The sequence below is a fragment of the Taeniopygia guttata genome, chromosome 6 (genome assembly GCF_048771995.1).
Source record: "Taeniopygia guttata chromosome 6, bTaeGut7.mat, whole genome shotgun sequence".
Classification (NCBI taxonomy): Eukaryota; Metazoa; Chordata; class Aves; order Passeriformes; family Estrildidae; genus Taeniopygia; species Taeniopygia guttata.
The window spans coordinates 27,052,399-27,078,808 of record NC_133031.1 but is presented as its reverse complement, the minus strand read 5'-3'; the positions used below and the strand labels follow the sequence as shown (position 1 = coordinate 27,078,808).

General features: G+C 44.9%; 1 protein-coding gene across 8 annotated transcripts in view; it reads right to left on the bottom strand.

Moving 5' to 3' along the window:
- Positions 1-16,878: 16,878 nt before the first annotated feature.
- ADD3 (adducin 3) overlaps positions 16,879-26,410 on the bottom strand; it is a 91,529-nt gene continuing 81,997 nt past the window's right edge. For 5 of the 8 annotated variants that reach the window (XM_030276374.4, XM_030276372.4, XM_041717222.2 and 2 more), the window contains 9 exons: positions 26,260-26,403; positions 26,073-26,171; positions 24,861-25,043; positions 24,359-24,616; positions 23,171-23,290; positions 21,805-21,894; positions 20,962-21,082; positions 19,969-20,064; positions 16,879-19,263 (listed from right to left, as the gene is read on the bottom strand). In XM_030276374.4, coding sequence (XP_030132234.4) covers positions 18,971-19,263; positions 19,969-20,064; positions 20,962-21,082; positions 21,805-21,894; positions 23,171-23,290; positions 24,359-24,616; positions 24,861-25,043; positions 26,073-26,171; positions 26,260-26,403 — 1,404 coding nt within the window. In that variant the 3' untranslated portion in view covers positions 16,879-18,970. The remainder of the gene's footprint in view (positions 19,264-19,968; positions 20,065-20,961; positions 21,083-21,804; positions 21,895-23,170; positions 23,291-24,358; positions 24,617-24,860; positions 25,044-26,072; positions 26,172-26,259; positions 26,404-26,410) is intronic. The other 3 variants (XM_030276378.4, XM_030276377.4, XM_041717224.2) reach the window with 1 other exon arrangement.

The following is a 26,410-nucleotide window of genomic DNA, read 5'->3' as shown; positions in this document are numbered from 1 at the left end:
ACCTGGGGTCAGGGCCGGGCACACTACAGCTTGTTTTCCCCTTGTTTTGCAGTCAGGGAGGTGAGAGAGCAGCTGAGCCCGGAGGAGAGAGTGCAGGACGCGACCCAGACTGAGGAGAAGGGCAGAGATTTACACTTCCAGAAATAATTTACAATCTTGGGTCCATGAATTTTGAGGGGGTAGGCGGAGTGGACTCCACTCGCACCAGGCTGGCAGCAAGTGACCTCCAACACCCTCCTGGCTCCCCTTTTCTCCATGACAACACCACCTGAAACACGGCGCTACGTTTGCAGCACAAAACCCCGCTCCTGCCCGGCCGGTCGGGTTGGTCTGGTTCCACTGAGAGCCCTGTAGGAGCGGCTGGGGAGAAGCATCGCCCCAGAGACGTGCTGGGGCGTGGGGACCTGCTCACACCGGGCTGCCGTGGGGCTCCGTGGGTGTCGCCGGGCTCACCGGCCTCGCAGGGACCGGAACCGGCTGGAGAGCAGAGAAGAGAGGTCGCGGTGGCGCTTAGGGCTGCTGCATTAGTAAGGGCTCCTGGGTACCTGGAGCCCGCAGCATCACCGGGTCCTGAATCATCTGAGAGGGGACGATGCCCCAGCAGCAGCGCATGCAATGCAATCCCTGCGGCACCCAATTGCTGGGGGCCAGCAGGCTATTTTTGGGAGGCATGGCTGCAGGATTTCTTCGGTCACATGCCCTTCCCACGGCACATGCCGGGGTTGGGCCAGCTCCCCGTGCAGTGCGGCTCAACACAGCCCCTCCCGCGGCCATATGGCACCTCCTCCGTGCCGGCGGCACCACACGGCTGCTGCCACATCAACAGTGCCACGAATTGTCCCATCACTGCGTTTGGCAGCCCAGAACGGGCTGATGTAGGAGGGAGGACACAAAGCATCATCTAGATTTAGTTGTGGCCTTATGAAGAGTGGAGAAGAAGGCAGAGCCTGGTGTGCGGGGAATGGAGCGGGACAGAACGCCGCTGCCAGGCTCAGGTGTGCTCAGCACCCGCATGGCCATCCCCGAGAGCAGGATTTCTGCTGGGAAGGCAAGGGCTGAGCAGAGGTGGAGGTGGGAGCCAGGCTGAGCCACAGGGTACATCCAGGCAACTGAAGGACTCAGAATGTACTTGGCTTTTATTAACTCCACTGACTAGCTGAGATAAGACATGATTCCTGCTTTACAAGCATGCATGGGTGAACACTCCCATTAAAACATCAGTCAGAAAGTCTCTGGCTTTCTAATTGTGCAGGGATTGAGCTGTTGGTGGGACTGCTCTAATCAACCCCAGTTGCAGCCACTGGGGACCTGGACACAAGGAACTGTCCAGCTTGGCTGGACACTGAGGGCACCTCTCTGCTGGCTCACCATCGGGCAGAAGGCTTTCCATGACCTCACCTTAAAGTACAAGAGATCATTGCTGAAAGCACACCAAAGGCACCACAGTCAGCCAGCATCAGATTGCTTAAAAATCAGATTATTTAAAAATCTCAGCCCCTTTCCAATAAGATGAGGATGTGTATGGCCATCCAGAGTCCATACTGTAGATCTTGTGCCTAATGGCAGCATCCTCTGTTACCTACTGCATGTCTTGGTCCTCCTTGTGCACCTGCACAACACTTCTCTAGCCATTTTTGGAATGCTTTGTATTGATTGGTGCTGAGTCAGCAGGTACCGCTTTTCCCAGTGACATCCCAGGTTTGAAGCCAGAATAATCATAATTTTGATCCCTTTCCCTTCTAGCTTAGTTGCAGGATGATTTCTCTTTAAAGGCACTTCCACAGAGAAAAATATTCCTGAGGGAATGGTCCAAGGGCAGGCATTCCAAGGGAACTGTCTCAAGAGGAATGGAGGTTTTGGGGCACATGGTCTGTGGGGTACAAAAAAAAAAGTGGGCAGTGGAAAGCACCCAGAATCAGAGAGGCAATACAGGAGTGATAAGGGAAGAAGGTTTGCAGTATTGCCAGCTCAGCACATCCAGCAGCCATGGTCCAGCACCCTCCTCCACTGCAGCCTTCTAAATACAGCCAGTTACGGGCATGCTGTCTTTATTTCCCTTCTCTTGTACTTTGTTCAACCTTTGAGCTCATCCTGAAGTCTCACTGTCATTTTTTTGCTCTGCAAGGTGATGGGGAAGACGCTTCTTGGACAAAAGTAGAAGATCTGAGTGCAGCCCCATGGGCCCAGAGAAATGGGAGTTGGGGTGAGCTGGGGTGAGCCCCTAGCTCAGCCCCACAGCCCACATGGCCTCTGCTTCCAGGGGGTGGCCAAGGCAGCTCTCACATTATGGGACATCCCTGGACCTTTTATCAGCAGCCTGTGGCTGCAGGCTGCCCTCAGTACAGCGAGGGGACAGTGGCCCAGGGATGCAGAGGTTGTATTTTGACCTTGTTCTGGTGGTATCACACGCAGCAGCTATTTCCCCACATCGCAGGTGTCAAACATTCAGTTTGTTCCAGTGGCAGCACCAGTGTAAATCACCCCCTGGACAGACCTGGCAGGATTCAGAAAGGGTTTTAAAGGGTGGGAGCCAATACAACCCTGGATTTCGGTCTGCAAAAGCTCCTGGAAGCACCTGCTCTCTTTCCTTTCAGACTAATCCTTATGTAATCCTTTTATAAAATTTCACCTGCCTTTAAAAGTCTGCTGCAGTCATTTTGGAAGAACTAACTCATTTTCCAAGTGATATTTGTGCTGCCTGTCTGCCATGGGTAGGTATTTCTTGCTGCACAAGAGTGATATAAAGATATTGAAAAATTGTTTGGGGGCTATCGCATATCTCTTTTTTTTTTTTTTAATGGACACAGTTGTTGTGGTGGGGATGGGCTGGAGCTGGTCATGAGCAGCTGTACTCTGGAGGAAGAAAAGATCTCTCATGGAACCTGGGTGATTTCTAAAACCTTGATTTGGCTATTGGACCCAGGAAGTTTTTAGTGTTACTGGTGTCACTCCTTATGGCCCCAGCCCAATGGTGAGTGCAGGTATTGTCCCTCTCCTTGCCCAAGCATGATGTAATTGGGGTGCAGAAGTCTGCCTGCACAGAGAGATGCACAGAGGTCAGTGAAATCTCATATCTCTTCTTCCACTAGTCAATAATTAATACATATAGCTCTCCCCTGGAACATTGGCTCCAGGCTGTCCTGCCAGGCCCCTGGCTGCCACCTGCTATTGCTGCCTGTTGTCCCTTGTCCCAAGGCATGGGATGTGATTTACAGCAGGGCCACACATCCTTCTGTGGGGCTGCTAGATGTTTGCAGCCAAGGGCTCCATGTCCTTATGGATGCTGTCAGAGCCTGACTCTCACCTGGCCAGACCCAGGGTGGGGGGTGCCTCCAGCCCTCTTCTGCAGCCATCGTTACAATGGCCTTTCATTTCCCTAAGTGAAACAAGAGATCAGGATAACTCAGAGGTGCTCCAGGAGAAAGGCCCTTGTCAGGGTTTCAGGTGCCTGCTCCAGCAGCTGTCATGCATAAGGTGTCATGCTCAGGCTCTGCAGCGCTCCTGATCCTCTGCTGGGGCTCAGGAAGCTCTGTGGTTTCACTGGGTGTCTCTGGCTGCCCACGCTGCCACATCGCCTCTGCAATCTGTCCTTGATGCTCTCTTTTGGTGTGTGCTGGAAATAACTAAGCTACAAATAGTGGTGATAGTCCCTCTTGCCTGCTCCTGCCTTGCCTAGCCATACTGCTTCTCTCAGATCCATTTATGATGCTGTTATTTACAGTTTCATCCTGCTAGCGCCTCTGAAGCTTCTACTTAATTTCCTTTGAAATCCCTCCTTGCAATCCTGTAAGGATTGGTCCTCCTTGAAATCCTGTGTGGTGCCCCGTGATCTCAGCATTCATCAGGTAAATCTGAGCTATGATTTTTTAAATTTTTTTTTACTTCCAGCCTTCTGATTGCCCTCCCCACTCTCCATCTTTGTAATAGTAGGTTTTCTCTCTGAGAGGCTGGGAGAGCCTGGGAGATGGCACGAGCTCTTCTCAGCTCCTACTAGTTCTCTGCTGTTCACACTTGGACTTTCACAGTAGTTGCCATGCAGTTCTGATATAAAAATAATAAAGTATTTTCCTTGCCCACCCTTAAGGGAAAGCACACATATGGTCTGAAATTGCCTTGTGCCAGCAGAAAAAAGGCACATCTCTTGGTGGGTGGATTAAATGCTGAATATTCCTGGTGGGTCTGGGTGGCTCTGTAAGGTGTGGATGGGACCTGCTAAGGCAGGTGGGAGGATGGATGTGGCAAAAGGTCCAAGAGTGTCTCCCCTGGTGAAAAGAGTCAAGTGGAGGATCTAGTTCTCCATCTGTTCAGCTGAAAGCTTTACAGCACTCCTAGGAATACACTGATTGATCCTTGAGTCTGGGCTGGGCTGGCAGATCAAGAGAAGGTCATCTGACATTGTTCCAGGCAGGAGGATCTTATAATATTCTCAGTGTGCAATTTTGCATGCTTCAGCTTTGAGTTTTTATGTTAGACTCAGTAATGTGACATCCAACACATCTCCAACACATTTCTGGGATTTGTGCTTTCTGGACTAGCTGAGGAGCCATTAGGCCAAGCCCAGCAGGATTCACTGTGGGAAGAGCAGAGAAAGAGGATCCCACACCTCCCAGTGGAGGTTTGAGCCTCTTCTCACTTTTGAATGCTTTGTGTCCCTCCACTCAGCTGATCTTTTAACTGCTGTCATAGCACACAACCTGCTGGTCCCCTGTGTTTTGATGCATTAGCCCAGGACAGCCTTCCTGAGGTGGTGGCTGCTCTGAAGCCAGGCATCTCTGGGTTGTGCACAAACTGCACCTGCTCAGGTGCCTCATTTTTCCCTTTCACCCCCTCAGGCCTCGTGTCTTGGCAAACTGGCTGCAGAAGATAAAGCCTAGAGGAAAAGAAAGGCAGAGATTTTACAAGGGGAATGTCCAGGGAGGTTTCCTGCCCAAGATGGAGTATGCAGAAATGATGCCCAGGGTTTTGGAGGGGCAGGGGCTCCTCAGTTTTGGCTTCCCCAGACTGTCCTTCAGCAATACCTTATTTCTGCTTTGTCAAAGCTTTTGCAGCTTGGACTCATCAGATAGCTTCTACAAAGAGGAGAGCCTCATTTGCACAGTAAAATTAGTTTCCTTTGATTTCATGGCTAACTTGGGCTTTGTGGTACCTGGGTCTGGTGTTAAGGTGAGGAAATCCATCAGGGCACAGCTGACACTTGACTCCACCAACAACATCAACTAAATAATAGTGAAAAATTACATTCTTCCTTTCAAAGGAAGGGAAGAATGCTGGTTATTTCAAATAAAATGCTGGATGAAGGTTTAACTTTAAACATTTGTTAAACTTCAGAAAAAATGTCATTGGCTAAAGAGGTCAGACCTGGAGTTACTGCTGACCTGCAGGCAGAAGAAAGGGTCAGTGCACAGGGAAAGACTGCAGGAACCTGATGGGCAAAGGCTCCTGGGGTTGGTTTGGAGGCTGGGGGGCACAAGGATGCTGCTCTTGGCCCTAATGCCACAGCACAGTGGGCAGGGGAACGCAGCCCCTGGCTGTGGAGCCACAGTGATGGACACTAGCTGGGCAAGGGAGCATATGGCTTGGAGGGGACAAGGCTTCCAGGAGGAGCTTGGCTTTGGGAGGAACCTTGGGAGCCTCCAGTGGCACCAGCCAGCAGCTCTGCTGGTTCAGTGCAGCTCGTGACTCTTGCAGTGTAATTGCTGAGGCCTAATGATTTCCCTCACTTCTTACAAGCATGTTCTCTCCAATACAGCTCACTGTGCCTCTGCAGGCCACTGGCACGCAAGTTTTGACCCCAGAAGCTGATGAAGGAGGGTTTTCTGGTGCATCCCAAGAACAGAAAAAGCACATCAGTGTTTGGATGCAGTTTTTCCTCGTTTTTACTTGCTTCATATCCTAATATTGAAATACAAATAGACCAGCTCTGCTGCTACTCCAAGCACCTGGTGCCATAAGGGGAGGGCAAAACCAGAGGGGATAGGCTGGGTCATTTAGTCCAGCTATTCTGAGCAGCCACGTCATATAATCCCTTTCACAAATTTCCCAGTCTCCCAGCAGCCCCCACCACTTAATACCCATTTGTTCATGTGCCAACATTATCTGCGGTTTAAAAGCTATTTTCTCCCCCCAGTATTTCCCTACAGCTTCCTCCTCATCTTCCTCTGTCCCTTGTCATTGTAACTAAGGAGAAGGATTGTGCATCCTCCCAGGCTGAACCTGCCAGGCATCCTCAGTCCTCACCCTGGCTGTGGTTGATCATTGCACCAGCATCAGGGACAAGTCTCAGCATCCCGGCCCCTCGTTTGCACACAGTGATGCCACAGGGATGGCTTCCAATGGACTGAGATCCCCACACCTTATGGCAATCACATCACAGCAAAACCCACTGCTGCTGGTCCCGACTCTTCTTTTGTGCAGGTCCCAGCTCTGCTGAGTGGGGGTGTTGCCTCCAGCCCTTCTGCTCCCCTCAGCCAGTGTGTTACTCACTTTGCAATCCATTTCCTAATCCTCACCTGCTCTGATTCCACTGATGACGATTCTCAAAATGCTGTCAGATACCTGTCTGAAGAAGAGATTTCATCTGTTACACTGCCTGGCTTAGAAAAATCTCTGGTTGTAAAGACTCAGCATGACCTGTTCATTGCACTTTTAACCCTGAGCCCTTCCCTGTGACTGTTGTTTCCCGCAGGACTCAGATCCCATAGGATCCTCCAAAGAGCAAACATCTTGCAGAGTAAAAGCACACAAAATGCCCCAAACCAATGTGCAGGGCAGGAAAAAGTGACGTGGGTTCCTGGTACAGCCAACCTGGCAGAATAGCCTTGCTTAAATCAGCAGCTGATTGTGGGCAATGGCTTTGGCAGGAACATGATTGTTCTGTGTTACTGATGTGCTGCCCTGCCATGGGTGTTCCCCTTCCTGGGAAGCCCCTGTGCACCCTTTGTTTCGGACTCACAAAACCCTCTATAAACGTGGGACTGCTGGCTCTCAGACAGCGAGTAGCACAGCTTATCCGTTCCACAGTTCAGATGGCTGAACTTGGTGGCAGATGACCTGGTCCACACAGCCAGCTTAAATCCTTGGCTCTGACAAGACTCCAGTGATGATTCTCTCATTTCCTGCTCCAGGTGCCAGAGCACTTCACCACGAACATCGCTTCAGTGATTCTTAAAGATGCTGTTTGCAAAGGTAGCCTTCTAAATCTACCCAGAAATTCTCTCAGCACCTGCAGGAAGTTGATTCCAGAGATCCTGGTTCAAACCTACCCCTGTTTATTTGTATAACACTGAGAAAACACTCCGGGCCACAGCAAAATGGCTCACTCCCCTAGATTGCTCACAGCATCTGGGAAGAAAAAAAAATTCATTAGGGTGTCCAGGATTAGCAACAGGATTCATGATCAACAAAACACTTGGAGTGATTCAGCACTGGAGTCTGAGGGATAGAGGTGTGAATGTGGCATTGATCATGGCAGGTGAAGCAGGATGGGGACAGAAAATCTCACCTGGGGACAGCACAGGGGGTTGCTGGTGGGGTGACACTGACACAAGCTCAGTGTCAGGAGCTTGGGCGCAAGGGCACTGAAGAAGATGCCGTAGAAAAACAGAGTTGATTTGATGGGAAACTGAACTGGAGCACTAAATCCTAGAGGGATGCACAGGATGTGCCTGCAAGAACAGCCCCCAGGGCTGCAACGGCTGCAGAGCATCTGCAGGAATGCTCTGCAGGGCAAAAGCAAAGTCCTGTCACCTCTGGTGACCTGACCCTGCACTCCTCAGGATGGGCACCACCAGCTGCTCGGGCTGAAGTCAAACCGGTGAAAACTCACTGGATCCAGGCACAGACCCTGCCAAACCCTGCCCCGCGCAGGTTCCAGCCAGCCGGGCAGCCAGACACGGCAGAGGGTAGAGCAAAGCCATAAATAAAGAGGTCGATGTTTTCCAGCCGTCTCTCCCAGCTGCCGTGCAGGTTGCAGCTGTTTCTCCCCAGTCACGCCGGCCGCAATACTCGTCGGGTCGGTGTTTAATTGCCTCTCCCTAACGACGCATGAGGCAGGCTGTAATTTGCCGGCGCTGGTCAAACAATACAGATAAACCCGGTTTGCACAAAGGCAGCGGAGCGGGGAAACTCCGCCGTCTGCTTCACTCGCCTTTGGAGCTGCTGGCTCCAGACATGGGCGGGATGAGGACAGACAGACGTCTCGGCCTTGGGGAGGAGGAAGGGAATGTCCAACAGCCCGACCCGCTCGCACTGCGGTGAGCCGGGTGAGCTCCTGAGCTGCCGTGTGCCGGCACAGGGGCCGCGCAGCTGTTCCTACAGCCCGGCACATCCCTTTTCCCGGCTTTTCTTTTCCTGAATTTCAGGTACCAAGGTATTTTAAGACTTCTCTCTCTGCTAGTTTTTAACCTTAGCGGGGAGATGGAAACTTCACTCCTGCTTGGGAATGACCCAGCCGGATACTAAAACCCAACAGGTTTTCTTTTTTAACTGAGGAGGCAGAAGGGCTGTTACAACACCTCTGCTTGCCCTCGGTGTTTCTCAGGAGATTGGTTTCGGTAAAAGTAGTCAAAGAAGAACAAAAAGGGAAAGCTTCATTCATACCCACATCTCACCCTGCAGTGTCATGACGCTCAGAGCATCCCTGACCTCCTTAGCTCTGCTTGTAACCCAGGCTCCAGTCAGTGGACAAAGATTTCACCCAGATGCTGTAAATATTAGGAGAGAGTTAAAAATTAGCCTGCCCTTGCAATGCAAGTGCTGAAAAAGCAAAACACGCCCTTCCTTGTGCTCGCCCAGGGCACAGACCTGCGTTTATAACCACATCTAATACAGCCACGTATTACATGAGCAATCCCCAATATTGATACAGAGAGAAAGGCAGTTATATAGACCATAGGTGGATTTGAGTGTTCCTTATTTACCCAAAAGATGCTGGTAACCAGAATCACTGTTAAAGGGCTGCAAATTGCCAGCAAGAAGTGAATTTTAAAATGCTTAGAAATTAAGTATCACCATTAAAATTAATTGGGGAATCACCTTGTAGTAAACACTCCAGTATTTTTAGGAGAGTAGAGGTGTGATGCTGTCTGGGCAGCGGTGAATCCTGTGGATCGCCCACTTCATGCTTGGATTTGAAGGAGTCTGACTGCACTGCCTTACCCTGTAGAGGGAAGACTTTTTTGGAACAGCACCAGGCTCCCACATCACATCCCATCCCCAGACTTCTCAGCATCCTTCTCCCATTGCTAACATGCTGCACATGCAATAAAACCAGCTGCTTTGTCACCAAGTTGCACATTAACACCCACACCTACGACGTGGGGTAATTTACGGGAAGCTGCCGGATAAGCCCATCCTGGCACTCGGCATCCTGGCACCCGGCACGGGCACGGCCACGGCGCCTGCCCCGACACCAGCTGGGAGGAACCAAACCAACAACAAAAAAAGGAGCTGCTTGTTTGGAGGCCTCTGAAACAGGAGGAAATCAAGGCTGCGTCAAAATGGGAAAGCACAAAGACAGCAGGGAAATGGGGTTTATTTATAAACTTTGAGAGGATGGCTGTGAACAATAGGCTGGGTGGTTTTTATCCCACCAAGAGATGGAAGAGGAGTCTGTGTCTGTCAGCCCCCAGCACAGCAGGATGGGCTGGCTGGAGAGCCCTGGCCAAGTTCTCAGCCTGGGGGTCAGGGGGTCTCCAGAATGTGGCTCCACTGCCTTTGCAGAGCTGCATCCTTGGCAGGCAGGCATGGGATGTTTCCTGGCTTCCCCAAAGCTCCATCACACCAAAGTCTCTGTGTGGGCAATGGCAAAGGGCTGCACAGCACCCACAGTGCACGTTACTCCATCAGTGGGTAGGTTAGGGGTAGGTTCCTGTGCAGCAGTGCTCCTGAGCATGTTTGGCAGCAGGTGATGCAACAGCAAACCTCACTCCTGATCATTGGCTCTCTGGGAGCTGCTGGTAACTTACTGCACATCCTCACTCCTAGTGACTTTGTCTCGTCTGCTGGGACCGTAGAGGTGAGCCATGGCTGGTGGCAAATCACACCCTGGTGGTGTTTCCCAAGTGTTGGGCTGGAGGCAGGAACAGGCAGAGGTTTGGCAGTGCTGTTGGAGCAGCTCCTGTTCACTGCGTTACCACCCAAGAAGCTTTTCACCTCTCTGCCTAAGTGACGTTTTAGACAAATTCAGTTACACTCACATTCTCCCTTGCCGTGTTAAAATCCTCTCTCTGACAACCACAGCTGGAGGAACTGGAGTGGCACACAGCATTAATGAGACTGGCAAGGTAATCACAGAGACAGGAAACAGACACTGCACCAACAGGGGAGTAACAGGATGAAGGGAGCCATCAGTAACTTGACATTATCCCTGCTGCCCAAAGTGCAGCACAGGGCATCCAAGAGCCACTGGCTGGCAGGGAGGAGCATCCTTCCCACCACTGGAGCTGGACCATGGCAATAGGCATTCCATCCCCTGGCCACAGCATTTTGGTTAACACAGGAGCTAAGAGGTGCTGTCATTCCTTTATGACTGGGAGAATTAAGAATTGCATTGTCTAAATTGCAAAATTCTAAAATCAATTTGTAACTGCATCTATCAAATTAAAGGCAGCTGCCAAAAATGGCACTTGCACACGTGCTTTTGTGTTGCCCAAAGAGCCTGTCTGGCTCTGTGCAGCAAAAGCTATTTAATCCATATGCTGGGCATGGGCTGACACTGGGGAATGCTTCCTGCTTGCCAGACCTTCTCTTCTTATGGGAATATACCCCTTTGAATTGGAATTTTCCAAACAGTAAAACATTTGTGGGCTACAAAGTCTTAGGCATTAAGGCAAGCAGAGCTGCCTTTGTGGCTCATCTGGCAGGGGAAAAGCTCATTGCTGACCCAGGGACCTGAAGAATTTGTCCTTTTAGAGCCTGCCTAAAACCAGGTTGGTTCTGGCTCCTTCTGCCTGCCCGTGCCCCAGAGCAGCTCAGAAAGGAGGGCGGTGTGTGCCCAGCACTGCTCCTGCAGCAGCTTTGCTTTGGAGTCTGTATCAGCCAAGAGGCAACAGTGATGGGAGGTGGGCTGAGCAGCTGCTCTGACCCTTCTGCAGCCACCCCACTGCAGCTGGGGGTGTCCAGGCCTCACCACACAGGCTGCAGGACCAGTGTGGATGGTGCCCAGGCAGGAATTGCAGGGTGGATGAATCCCTGCCATCCTTGACAGCTCTATTGCAGACCTCAGACTTCTGTTCAAAGTTATTTATTTATGGTAAAAACCACTTTTCCTCTCTCAAAAACTGCCAGAGCTGGGATTGTCCCACAGCAGCAATCTGCAGCTTTGCCTTCAAGCCCCTGTTTAGGCACAGAGAGCTCTCAGTGAGAAGCATCAGTTCCCTGCCCAAGTAGGAGAAGTGCTTGGAGCTACTTCTCACAGAACCTGCTCATTTCATAAGGAACAAATCAAAGCACTAAAGATGCTCTTGGTCACAATTTCTGGTTAAAACACCACAGCATTTTGTGACTTTGCTGGTGCAAGGAGCCACTGAATGCACTGACCCACAGATGACACTGTGAACTGCTGCGTATGTCGGGTGTGGGCTTGGCACCCTTGGCACTGCACAGGGATCCTGCACTGCTTTTGTGCCCTCTGTGGGATGTCCAGGGCTCTGGAGAGGCAGGTGCTGTGTGGAGCAGAAGGCACATGTACAGATGATGATGGAGCCTGGCACCGTGTTCCACTCACCCAGACATCACTTTGGTTTTCTCATCATACTGATTTCTCCAAGTAAATGTGCTTTTTTCTGAGTGCCCAGTAAATCAGTGGCATTGACAGCCTTGATGATATCTAAATGTGAGCAGGACTAAGTGGGGGCAGCAGCCCTCCTCCGCTTTAGGGGCAGCACCGGGTATGCACTGGGAGCAAAGGCAGAATCCTGATCTTACAGGTTGATGAAATGTGTGTGGCTTCACAAAACCCACCTGAAAAGGCACTGGCTGCACACAGTGAGTGTCAGTGAACTGTGCCATGCTGAAGTGGGGTCCAGGGAGGCTGAAGGTGCTGTTGGAAGCTCCAGGGAGCCTTTGACCAGCTCACACGAATCCTCCACAGAATGAAAATAACTCCTCAGCTGAGCTCATTTTCACAGAGGAAGAAGTTTCTCCAGCCTAATTGCTCCCTGTGCAGCATTGTCACCATGTTCACACCAGCACTCATGAGGGTTAAACTGGAGGAAGAGACTGAAAGTGAAAGCAAAGTGTACTTTGCTTTCCAGCTTAAGGTGCCCAGTGTAGAAAACCATCAAAGTTACAGAATAGCCTGAGTTGGAGGAGACCCACAAGGATCATCGAGGCCAGCTCCTTTGCCACCCCTCATTTGCACAAAGCTCATTTTCAATGAAGGGACAAGAGCAGATGGTACCCCAGAGATCCTGGTGCTGGCAGGATGGAACAGGTGACACTGACACAGCGCCTTCACCTCACCCTGAGAAGGCGTTCAGGGCATCTCTAGTGCCATAAAGCAACTGGAAAGGCAGAAACCAAGCCAAGTGGAGGAAGACAACCCAAAATATCTGTTTATAAGAAAACTACTCCAGTGCCCAAATATTCTCCCATTAGATAGACAGTGGCAGATCAAATTCTGCCCAATGTGCCTCTTCCAGGTCATTTGTGAAGTTATTCCCATTAAATAAATCCAGGAAGAACCAGCTGCTCCAGCTGAAGGTGAATGATCACATGTACGTGACATGCCCCAGGAGATCAGGACTTTAATGGATGTGGTTACTTATTAGTTGTAAACACTGTTGAATAAATCTAAATAAACCCTACTTATTTATACAGCATATTCCTAATGTTGGTTGGATGCTGCCAACTTTAAAATAAAACTGAAGTCAAGCAGGGTAAATGTTTTAATGCCTCTGTAGATATAATTAGCATGTGTAATATGTATATACAAATATACATAATATATGTAATTATAGGTATTGGTGTTTGAAAGCTGTCTAGCCAGATGGAAAGAATAAGTATTGAAAACACTGCACCTCTCTGCTTAGAAAGGGGAGGATGCTTATACTCACTGGAATAAGAAATTGGTAATTCCTGTTTGGGAAAGGGAGTTACTGTCCCATATTCCCGTTCTGCTGAGTGGATTTAATAGCCAGCTTCTGTCTTGTCCATCCACTTAAAGAAGGATTTGGGCTGAAAGTGTCCAGCATCCAAGGGCAAAGCACTAAGTATAAACTGCAGCTGCTGCAGTGTGTTCAGAGTTTTCTGTAGGTTCTTTTTGGCACCCAGCAAAGGTACAGCTCAGGAATGAGGTGGCTTTGGTCCTCTGGAGCATCTCTGAGGCCCCAGCTCAGCACCTGTCTGGGTACACCTCTGTCCCACATGGCTTTGGTGCAGGACCTGAAGTGTCTCCAAGCTTTAATGCCACTGTGCCAAACATCAGCTTAAGAGACAAGCTCAGACAGGCCCCCACACTGCCATTAACACTCAGGGACCCCCAGCATGGCAGGTTTATTAGGGGTCAGTCAGCTGCTCTCAACACCTTGGACGCAGAAATTCAGCCATCTGTAGCAACCTTTCCTTTTCCATCCCAGTGGAGGAGAGGGAAGGGCCTGGGTTGACAGACTGAGAAATTCAGTCCCCGCAAAGTCCTCAAGCACAGTTCATCAAAATGCTGATTTTGGGGGCTACATGTTCCCTGCAGTCCAGGGATTATTTGGCTCTCACTGCCTCAAGCTGAGGGCTAAACAACTTGCTCTTCTGCAGCTGTCCCTGGCATGGCTAAATGCTCACCCTTTCGAGAAAAGCCAGGCCATTAAGTTAAGCACCTCACCTCAGTCGATGTTTGAACTTTCTGTACCTTTGGGAGGAGAGGGCTGAGTGCTGTGCCTGGGAGGTCAGAGAGCAGCCAGCAGCTGCCAGGCTGAAGGTCAAACCCAGCACCAGCTGGCAATGTCAGCCAGGGCTGGGAGCGGTCAGGACCATGCCCGGACCACGTCACCACCCAGAGAATTTCAGTTGCTCCTTACAGAGTTCAACTACTCACCATCCTGATAACCCAGGGCACAAGTTTTGTTTCTACAAGTAACATAAAAATAACAAATAGCAGTGTCCAGAGACACACAATTCTATCAAGCTACTGCTGCAAATATGAAAGGAAATGCACCTGGAATTTATGACATGGAAGCAGGTGAGACAGAAGGGTGTGGGAACCTTTGGCACCAGGGGTTTTCCACTGGGGTCTCCTGTGACTTCTGCCCCACCATTCAAAACCACCGAGAAGTCTCTGGCCTGTGGGTAAGGTTGATAGAAAAATATTGAACGGATATTATTCTGTTCGGTGGAGTGAGTTAAAAAGTTAAAAAAAATCTCACCAACATTCTTAGCTTGTTGCAAAAGGATGAAGGGGAGAGGAGGAGTCTTGCCTCCCTGACAAAGCCTGCTCCATTGCTGGATTTTGAAATGAATCAATATAGAAAATGAGTCCGGCAGCCAGATGTCTGCTTTCATTTCTCTGCACTGGAACTGGAATAAAGCCCACAAAATCTCCACCAAAAATACCTTCTTTGAAAGCGCTTTGCTGCTGGCTTTGCGACTGCGGGGAACACAGGCAGCAAACGCGAGGGTCTGATGCCACCTAAAGGCCGCTTGAATTTCACCTCCCAGAGGCTCTGTTTGACTTTGGGACTCTCAACCACAATTTCCAAGTGAGAACTCTTGTTCGCCCTCCAGTTCCCATCATCAGGCTTTGCTGTGTTTTGTTTGCCTTTAAGCTGATCAAACTTGACCGAGCAGCTGTGTGCTGCTCCATGTGAAAACTGCCTGGGTGTTTCTATGTACTGCTGGCACGTGTGAATGTACAGCTATTGTACCCCAACATTTCCAAAGGACAAGGCTATAGAAAGATGTAAGTTTTTTCATACTGCATTCTGTCAATCTTTTAGGTTAGAAACCTAAATTACTGCTGGCTTTGAAATTGAGATTAGAAACTGTGGTGAAGGGCTGGGCGATGTTTATATTGAGGATGGGCTTTCTACTATTCCCTCAAGAGTCTGTGGAAGTTTGGCCAAGCTGGCAGAGCAGTTCCCGGGGGTTGTGTGACAGCCAACACGCCAGAAGTGCCACCATCACCAGCTTCTGGTCAGTGCCTTTCAGAGCCCTGCACCTCCTGGAACACCCTGGGTCTTTGAAAGGACAAACACCAACCCCCACAGCAATCCCATGGGTGAGGGGATGTGTTTCCCTGCCCGGCTGCAGAAAGGAAGAGAGAGAACATGGGCGCTCACATCAGAAGTTTCCACCAGACCCACGTGCATAGCACAGGACACCGTGGTCCTTTCTCCCTGTCCTTGGATACACTGCAGTGCATCCTGTTTGAGAAGTTTCCACGGGCTCAAATAGTGAAAATTCAACAGTTTTGCAAACTGCATATGTAGAAAATAGAAAGTCTTCAACTGCTTGTCCCAGAGATGACAGCAATTCATGCCACGTGCTCAACAGTGTGTAATGGACTCAGCTGGCAAGGCAGGAAAATATGAGTCAAAATGGCCTATTAAACCCCTAACCATGACATTATTGTCTCCTTGTGGCTTCTAACTCCTGATACACCTCATTCTGCAGATTCTGCAAAATCTGCTTTGCTATGTAAACTTATCTCCAGAACAGCTGGAAGTCTGTAAAAGACAACAACAGGCAATTACCTGGATGTACAGCTTTATAAATCCTTTTCCTTTTTAATGTTTCTGGGTGGTAGCTTGCATGCAATTCCTCACAGTAAAAACTGCTTCTCTGTATTGCTCTCTCTTGGGTTAAGCAGCCTAATGACAATAATTATTTCCTATCATATTAATGATCCATTTTGAAGCTCATCTTTCCAAGGGTTCCTACTTCACAAAATTTAAGTTTTAATGTTTATTATGCCTGTTACAAACATCTACTTTAATCCCATGCTTTGGCTTACAGAATCTTAGATCCTTTGGGTAACACTGTGAAAGAGCAAGATTTAAGTTAAAATGAAGGGTCTAATGTGGTTTGTAGACTCTTGGGAATAGAAAGAACCTAAATAAGTAAATTATATATGCCTTGGCCTTACAGTGGACACTCCTGTGTGTAACACAGTGTCTACTTTCACATTAGTGCAGCACTAAAAAGACTGTAGAGGCTTCTGGAGACAAATGATAGTCAGGAAAATACTAAAATCTTGATCAAGATTTATTTAAAATGCTAAACCAAAATTATCCTACCACATGGAGACCGAGTTCATCAAACTGTCATCAGACTCAGAGGGCTGAATTTTGACTTTCTTGTAAACAGAAACAAAAGGCTGATTTGTGGAAGGAGAAGGAAAATAAACATTTGTGCAGTCCTTAAAGACATTTCACAGAGTTGACACAGCTACAAAAACAAAACACTGCAACTTCTGCAGCTTCACAGGCTCCAACATACACCATACGTCGGCAGGGCATGACACAGCTATCTTCAAATAACTTTGCATTAAGCTTTTTCTGCAAGAAAACCTTTATTAATAATAATTTCAAAAAAAGGTCATTTCTTTGATTTATTTCCTTGCTCTGTACTTACTCAGCACTAAAACCACCCCAGTCCCTCGTGTCACAATGATGCCATGGTGCTGCAGAGCAGGAGGCAGTCCAGGCTGGGCAAGCACAGACCCCTGGGCTCAGAACAACTGCCTGGCAGTGCCCTGCCTTTTACCACGGGCCTGCCCTCTTTCCCCTCCAGCACCTGTGACAGAGACAAAAGCTCTTCAACAGCAAGATCAGGTTATTTTCATGCAGAGCTCACAGGATAAGCACAAGCAAGAAGTCCTCTCCAGAATAAATTCCTGAGAAGCAACATAAGTAAGTGCATAAACAAAAGGCTGCTATATGAAATCCATCTATTTAAAATACTGTTTATTTGTGATTTAACATTAATTAGCATTACATCTATGAGCAATTTCAGATAACATTTATATATTTTCCACAGGACACAAGAGTTGGCTGGCTCATTCTTTATGCCAAAGCAAGTAAATAGAGGCATTAGCAAAAGGTGCAAATAGTTCACGGTTGCATTTTAAAAAATATTTATGCACATTGCATTCATTTAGATATATTTTTAAAAAAGTTATGAAAAGCGTAGTTCACAGGTTACTGTTTCTACATATGTTGTAATACAACACAAATAATGTAGAACATAAAAAACAAAGTAAGCAACTGAAAGTTTCCACTATGATTAAAAACACTGATTCCAGTATTTAGTGACAGCTAGAAAATTGTTTCCAGGATCCATTCCAACATTGCATTATCACACTTACACGGTCAAAGCTAACCAGCCCCCAAACATGCTATAATCAACATTTTTGCATGCCAAACCACTCTCCAGCCATATTTAACAATTATATATTGTATAATATTTCAACCGGTAATTTGGGAATCACATGGATCTTAAAAGATGTATTTCCTATTGCGATGACTGATTTACAGACATTTGACACAGTGAAGAAACCCCTATGTTAATTTCTATGTTTAGTTTGTATTTACAATACAGTAAAAGTACTAAAATGACACACAAGTAAAAATGAGTAAGTGGCAGTACCACCCTTACCCATGGCACTAAGCTCTGATTTGCTCTGGGTTCATCCAAAGGACAACACAGATTCACAAGACCCTTTTACAATTTGAATGAAACTGAAGAAAAAAACCCAAAGTGTTGCACTCTGCATGAATCCATACAAATTATTTAAAACATCTAATATGGAAATGTCACTCTGCTGATTTAATAAAAATATTCCGCAATCCATATCATATATTTAAAAAAAATAATCACCGAACTTTTACTTTCTTTGTCTCCTCCTATTTCCCTCCTATTTCACTTTCCCTTTTAACATTTTTGTTTCCTTCATTTGGTTATGTTAAGAGATTATTTTTCTTCATTCATTAGCAATACCATGAAAGAGAAAAGAACAACCCACAAATTATTTTTAAACACGAATCCAGTTCAATTTTATATGCTTTTATCCTTTGATTTTGAAGTCCCTGGATTCTTGAATTTTATTTAAGTATACTCTAAACCAAGCATTCTTAAATACACTCTAACTATTAAATGCTTGGTTCACATGCTTATAATACCTTTATACTGAATGGTATACAAACATTTGAACATATAAAATCTTCTTTTTGTTTTGTCAGTTAAACTAAATTATCAATGTTAAGTGTATAAAATCCCCCTTCTTGAAAAATAAGGGTTTCCCCTGCCCCAACTGATAGAATAAAAAACAAGTCTTCAAAAATTATATTTCACTAAAATGAAATATTTGGCAAAAAAGTTATTGAATAATGGAATTCTTTAGACATTTTGTATAATTCCAAATAAACTTTCTCTTACACAGTTTTTCCCCTAGTATTATGTGCCAGTGTATATTATTTGTATATGAGCTAATCTTAAAAAAGATGCAAAGGTGTGCTGTTAATATGTACCCACTCAAACAGGGGTACAGAAACATAAAATATATGGTCTAAAACCACAATACAAAAATGTATGATCTGGTTCCCAAATGAGACAGCAGTTTTATAAAGTCATATGGTCACTCAACAGTAACTTTATTAAAGACTTTAACTGTACTGAAAATTTTCAGGTCTGCAAAATACTTCAAGCAGAACTTGCTTCTGCATACTGTGATGGTATTTGACATTGCTATGATGGTAATTGAGCACCTGCCAGTGTAGTTCTACATGAAACTAATCAATGTTTCCAACCCTCATAGCAATTTTGGACACAGCTAAGTGAGAGATGAATTAATTTGCAATTAACATGAAAGGTTTTTTGTTTGTTTGTTTGTCTCTTTGTTTGGTTTCTTTAAAGCAAAACCTCTTCCAGTTTCTACTTGTTTAGGTTAAAAGTCCAGTTACTGCACACCCCTAACACTACGCTGTTAATGGTCAACTTAAAGGTTTAAAATGTGCAATGTCTCCTCACAACAGAACTGCACCTACGCTTCTACCTTCTCCTTCTTTTTACTCTTTTTCAGGAAGGATGGGGTGCGGAATTTCTTTTTCTTCTTTGAAGGGGATTTGGAGGGTGACCCTTCAGGGGACAGAGCCTCTTCTATCTTTTCAGAGCCTTTAATGGTAATCTCTACGCTCTCCACAGTACTCAACTGACTGACCCTCCTGGTGAGATCTTCCTCCACGTCGTGCGCATCTTCCTTCCCGTTCACCACCACAACCGGCATCTCCATGGATATTAGGTTGGCATTCTGGCTGTAGAAATCCTCGTGGTTTTCTGAAAGACCACATGGTTTTGCAATTATTTATATACACTTTCATGCAAAAAAACCCAGTATTGAGACAAAGCCTGTGAGTCTGCACTGTGATCCAAAGAATGAAACCTGAAGTGCTTAGATGTGTTTTTTTTCCCTTTTATCCACAGTCTTAGTTGCTGTAAGCTGACAACACAGTCAAAATGTCATTAAGGAAAATGGGCTGAAAAATTTAACCTTGTCTTTGCCAGGTGCATGCACAGCTCAAGCTGTATGGAGTATGTACAAATATAGTCTACATAGCAAACACAACCTCAAGCACAGTCTGAATTACATTTTACTGCAAGAGACTGATTTATGAAAATACAGTCATTCCATACAGAAGGCACTGGAGAAATTGCCTTTTAAAACGCCTACTTAGACTTCTGGAAAAGTCTTAGGCAAAAGAATTATTCTTAACATTTTCAATAAAATGAAATATAACATCTATTTGCTCCACCTGGTTAATATCTAAGTTTCAGCATGCCCTGAGTTGTTTTCTGTTTGTGAGAATGTTGTATTAGAAAAAAATGGGAAAAATAGTTTTCTGGACAGAGTACCACCCAAACTTTGCAAAAGAGGGCTCCTTTTGATTCAGCTGACTTCATGCAAGTGTAAAAGTGCAGCAGAAGAGTTGAGGACTTGGGTTGTTGGAGCCCTTGGCATCAAACAGAAATTGCATGGAATACCTTCTAATCTTTCTGGGACATTTTGCGGGGATTGAGTTTGTGACTGAATTTGTGACACAGATGAACCGTCATCTGAGAATAATTCCTGTTCAGCATCTGCAGGACAAGATGTGAGTTAGTAGCCAAGCAAAAGTGAAAATCAAGCAAGAGTGTCAGTGCTGATTCTACAAGATTTACAGGTTTGCTACTACAGCTTTGTGTTGCTCATGCTGACAACAGCACTAAGTTACAAAACTCAGTTGAAACTCTAAAGAATTATGGATTTGTTTTATCTGCTAAAAATTGGTATATATTAGTTCTTTATTAGGAAGCATTAAAAAAGGTGGCAGGGTTGCATTCCAAGTAGCATGCCACATGGTTTTATCTTGTCACAGTCTGCTGGAACAGCATGTCCTGAGTGTGACATTTAGCAAAGTTGTTTTATTACACAGTATTAGTGAAGAAGAATTCACAGTAAGTGTTATTATTAAAATTAAAATCAACCCTAAATTAGTAATTCTCTATGGAATAGTAGTATTGGAAGAAGATATGAAAAATGAAAGTAGCTGAGACTTGCACACTGAGAGAACAGAAGTAAAATTAGAGAAGCCAGGGCCAAACATCTCAGTAAACTTTTGCTCAGTTGGGCACAGACTTGAGATACTTGATAGAACTTTAGTATCAGCTTTGAGGAGGAGTTGGCTTAAGATGACCTTTGTGGATTCTTCCACCTTAAGTAATTCTATGATTCTGACACAAAAATTCATTATGGTTAATTGTGTTTTGTCAACCTCATTTCTCTGCAAACCTTTCATTGCTTTAATTTCAGCACTAACTAAAGTAAAAGAATAAACCACATTTAACAAAAGAATTCTACCACCTCAAGGAATAATTAGTTCTAAGCTGTTGCCAGCAGTATGTGCTAATAATTAACATGTACACATTTTTTACAGTAGATATTTTCAAGCTTATTATTAAAATGTAAACCCCAGCAATTCAAACCACACTGCTGACCTTCCAACCCCAGCTGCTTGCGCTCAATGGTTTTCTTGTACTCTTCCAGTTCCTTTTCGGTGAGGTGGCTGAACGGGTTGGGTGGTGCTGGCGGTGCGTGCTCATCATCAAACTGCACTGGCTGGGAAAGAGAAAGACACAGAATTTAACAGTTAAAAAATAAGAAGCAACAAGCAAAATGTTCAGTTTGTTTTTTTTTTTTTGTTTTTTTTTTTTTTTTGGCCAAAGTGTGATGAAAAAGTTTTGGCAGGGAATACAGAACTAAAACACAGATGTACTAACTGTTGGATAGCTGGAAACTCTTAGAATTCCAATTCAACACAGTATGTTAAATAACCTTATTAGGGATATCTATAGTGTTTGGAAGTATTTTATTCAAGAAAAGATTAATATGGGCAGGACAGAAACTGGAAACCCTCTGTCCCAGCAAGAAGCCTGTTTCTAATGAAAGCTGTCTTCCACATGGTCACATCCCACCTTTTAAACGGAGCTACTTCTGGGACTCAGTTGTTATCTTTAGCATCACTTCCACATACTAATGAAGGCTATTTTTGGCCCCATGCATTCCAAAGCTCTTCCTCTCTCACTTATATGATCTTAGACAAGGATCCCACTTCCTTAAGATTAATGGTGGCAAGCTTAACATGCACGTCTCAATTTGAAAGTAACTTTTTAAACCTTTAAAATTAAACATGAATAAGATGTATCACACCTCTAAAACCAGCATGAAAATAATCTGTTCTAACAAAACATCTGGAACGAAAATGGCCCAAGCTGACATTTGAAAGACAGGCAGCCAAATAACCTGAACAGCTGTAAATTAGTTAATTATGTTGTACTCACTGAACTTGGCTTTTTATCCACAACAATCCCTGCAAGCAGCTGAGACTGAGGTCCTGCTGTCTTTAGGTCATATCGGTTTTGCTCCCTTATCTATAGAGTGAAAATAAACCAGGTTAGAAACAGGTATTTTTCTTTAACAAACCCTATGCCCATCAGCTTTGCAAAACCACTAACACAGGCAGCAGTGAATGGCTGGAGACTCAAGCTGTGTGCTGCTGCACCTAAAGATTAAGAACTCTTCTTCCACCTCTGAATACACAGCATATATTGTTTGGCTCTTTCAGTACTCAAATATTTACCCCAGTCCCCGTTGTTGCACTTCATGTAAGCCAACATTTAGAATTAAGCTCCCAGGAATAAGCTCTGAACCTGTCCTCTCCACCTCATAAAGGATGCATGTTCAGCTATTGGAGGAAAATCTGTGGTCACAAAGGTTGGTAGAGTTTTTCATTCTGTGAATAGTTTATTGTTTTCCCTAAACTAACAGCCCCAGCTTCTAATTGTCAGAGCTTGAGAGATTGACAGATCAGATATAAATACCAATACAGATCATATAAAAAAAATCCTACAGCAGAGAATTAGGAACAAACTCTCTGTGAGCCAGTGACATGCATGAATTTAAAAATCATTGCCTGGGACATGTGATATTAATCTCTGGATGATTAGAGGGTGCCTTTCCAGTTCTGAGGAAGGGAGTTGCTCCTGCTAACTCCACTTCAGTCCCCAAGGACACTGATACAGTGCTTTACAAGAAAGAAAAATAATAAGCAATCCAATGAAAAGTGTCCTGAATATCTGTTAATATAGTTATACTGAGGGTGGAGTATTTGGTCAGTCTGATAATCAGTGTCTTTCATGCTGGAAGGGAAAAGCAGAGAGGTATTTCTGTTTACAGAGAGATCCAACAATAATCTCCCATTTTCTTTTTTTTTTAGTGCCATTAGAAATTCCAGCTTAACAAGCACTAGACAATTAAAACAGAACAGAACAAGATTAGAGTCTGAGATTGAATCATGCTGCAGATGATGCACAGCAATTCTGTTGGTGTTGACACCTAATTATCTACTAAACAAAATGCTAAATAACAGGGACTACCATTCCCAATCTATCATTTCCAGAGTTTACACTCATCCTTCATCAGACTATTGCACTAAAAATTTAAATATATAAATACCGGATATGTATCTACAGATTTTATGTATATCACACATTTAAATACATGTTTTTGGTGCCAAAAATCACATATAGTGTAAGAACCCTCTTAATAAAATCAAAACATTTGAAAATGTTATTTTACTGCTCTGCTGAATCATTACTTGAACACATAATTTTATTTGGAAATGTTACAATTTTCAGTTCATTTTACCTTATTTCTCTTTTCCAACACTTCACTTGGGTTTGTGTTTAGAGGAACAAATTGGTTTGGATCTTCAATTTTGATTGGCGTTCCTCCACTAGTCTTGGAGGAGTCATCAGCTTTCATCCACTTAAAGAGGGGAATAAAAAAAAAAGAAGCTAAAATACACAGTATGATGGAAAGGAACAATCCAAAGTTTTTTTTTTTCTCTGTGTTGTCTTACTGTTAAAGAAGAGACATCAAGAAAGGACTTTCCGACTTTATTTTAAATTCCACATGACACCTAAAAAAAATAATCCCAACTCCTTTACACGTTTGTGTGTTTGTCCAAGAAGATTTAAGTTGCCTTGAACATGACTACTTTTGTAAATACTGACATACATTCCTGAAAAATGCTGTGTACTAATGATGCTGAATTTAGAAAGGATCACACTTTCTAGTAACTGGCATGTATATGCAGAGCCCTTGTGCATGCAACCAGCTTCCACCTCTGCTGGCCACACACTGACTACAGTTTCTTCCCTTCTCAAGCAGGGTTCTGAGGGTGTTTTTCCCAAACTCAAGTTTAGAAATCTGCCAGCCTGCCAGCAGGAGGAGCTGATGCTTTTACAGTTGTACTGGGAGTAGCTGAGGAGCAATAACACACTCTGTAGTCCCACGAGGGCCACCTCTCTGCAGGCAGGAAACTAAGTGTAAGCATCTTGCTGAGCTGCAGGAGGGGGAAAATCTTTATCATCATTAAAAGCCTGTAGCACGAACAGACCTTTCGAAAGCTGTTTTCAGTAGGCTCACAAATAGAAAGAGGACAGCAAGAGACGAATTAGAGCTCATGTCTCCCTCATGTGAAAAAAGAACAACCCACGGTTGACTTAAAGCCTTACTATATTTGGTGGATAACTAATAGCACAAGAAGAAGTGGTAGAAAAACTGTTTTCTACTTCAAGAACAAGAAGAGATGGTTAGAACTGTGAAATAATTGTTACATTTTATCATAAAGTGTTACTCTTACAGTCAACCCCTCTCTCCTCAAAGAGAAGAGACTCTTAGTACCAATGTCATTAAGGCTCTGAAAAGCCTATTTTAATTTGCTCAATAAACTTATTTGCTAATCCTATTCAAGATTTCCTCATATAAACGGTGCATAACTTACTTTCAATTATGGCAAAACCGAAGTGACTGTCCAACATATCAACCTACCGTGATCTTAGTCCTGGGACTGGTTTCCCCGTTCCAGGACTCCTCAGGCACATTAACTTTCAAGTACGTGTTTGGAGAGTTCAGCCATCTTGTCTTCTCTCTCTGTTGCCTCTGTGCAAGGAATTTCAGGGGGGAAAGTGGGACTGTATCATCTTCAAAGGAAAAGGCAGTCACAGTGGCTGGGATCTCAACATCACTCTTATGTCTGGGTTTTTCCCTGACTAATGGTTGCCTATAGGCATAGCCAGTTCTGTATCCCTGTGAAGGAAGAAAGGAAGAAAAGAATGTTTTAAAAAATTAAAATTAAGGGTTTTTTACTATTAAGTTGCTACACGTTTGTAAGATGGTGGGACAAAATTGAAGCTCAAAGCATTATAAATTCTTATTAAGACAGAATACTGCTGTCAGAAATCATATGACTAAAAAATTATTTACTTTACAAAATCTAATCCTACACTCAAAACCTTACAGGACTACATAGATACCAGCAGCATGCTCTCACCAGGTTGTCCAGCATCCTCATGAGCGCTTCAAATTCTTGCTCCCCAACTTTCCATTTTTGTTGTGAAGCCATATTAACTCCACCTCCTCCCATTGCTGCCACGGCGTGTGTGGAAGGCTTGAACTTCTGCAGATCCAGTAGTAGGAGATTGTCTATCCCACCTGCTCCAGCTAATGCATGAACCTGGAGACATCAAGGAGTGTATTTCATTTGTGAAAAAGCTTTTGTATTCTCTGCTTTTCGGAATTTGCAGCAGGAGGTTGCTTAAATACATGTTGTGGTTACTTCTCAGGCTAGTTTTCTACTATCCAAAAAATGTATTAAAATACATAGCAAGTGACTGCTACAGAAAGCATTCTATCATCTGCTATTAATTGCACTTCAAAAGGAGTAGATTCAAACACTTACTTTCAGAGTACCTTAAAAACATCTTTCTACATCACAAGATTAAAAATCTTTCATTTTTCTCGCTATTTCAAAATGAAAGAGTGTCTGAACCCAAAATTAATAGTAGGACAAGGAAGAAAAGGAATGGGACCCTGCCATTTGCACATCCAAATGCCTCTTTGGGAGGACAGGATCACTGGGGAACAACAAAGTGATGAAGTTTCTGGGGATGGGATTAAAACTTATGAAAGGTGTTCATACGTTCACATGTTATAGGTAACATCTGGATACCTAACCAGGTAGATGAAGTTAGACAGAATGGAAACTACTGAATTTGTGACTCAAGTTATTTTTAAATATGCCACCCCCTACCATTGCTCTGAAGACCTTCTTTTAATTTGGTTTCACAAATCTGTGATCACAGAGAGAAGCTTCTTTTCTTGTCACAACATTCAGCTTCAGTAAAGGAGCTGGCTCTCGAGAGAGAGATCTTAAGTCACACTTCCCCATGCAGTGAGTAGCAGCAAATCTATTAGCTGACAGATTCCCTGCATGAGGCTCACTCTGCACAGCATGGAACAAAACCTTCTGTACCCTTCAGAGTGTAACACCACAGAGACTGTGTCAGTGTTCCTAGAGTGAGTATTTGTGCCACTCCCTTGGTGATTCCCTGATCACTCCAGTCTCTCTTTGACCAGGTATACAGGATTACTGGATTCCACAACTCCAAAACTGTGTGATGTAACAAGTCTTTCCATCTGGGGTACAATCTGTAAATCTGCAGTATAAGTGTTTGAAATGAAATACAGATAAATTCTCTCTCACCTGTGTTTCACAGGCCAGCTGCACATTGAAAATATAGTGGAATGCTTCTTCCAGTGTCTCTCCTAGTGTTACCACACCATGGTTTCTCAAAACTAATACCTAGTAAATAAAGACACTAATGTTAAATGGTAGAAACTGGAGCAGGACATGAAAATTGTTTATGAAGAACATAAATGAGGTTGAATACCTTGCAACTGGGTCCAAGAACTTTTTGAAGCTGAATCCTCTCTTCCTGTTCATCAAGAGATCCCTGGTAGTTGTAATAAGCAACATCTCCCAGAATCAGAGCCTCTTGTGATATGGGAAGGATGCCACACTTCATAGAAGAAACCTGTTTC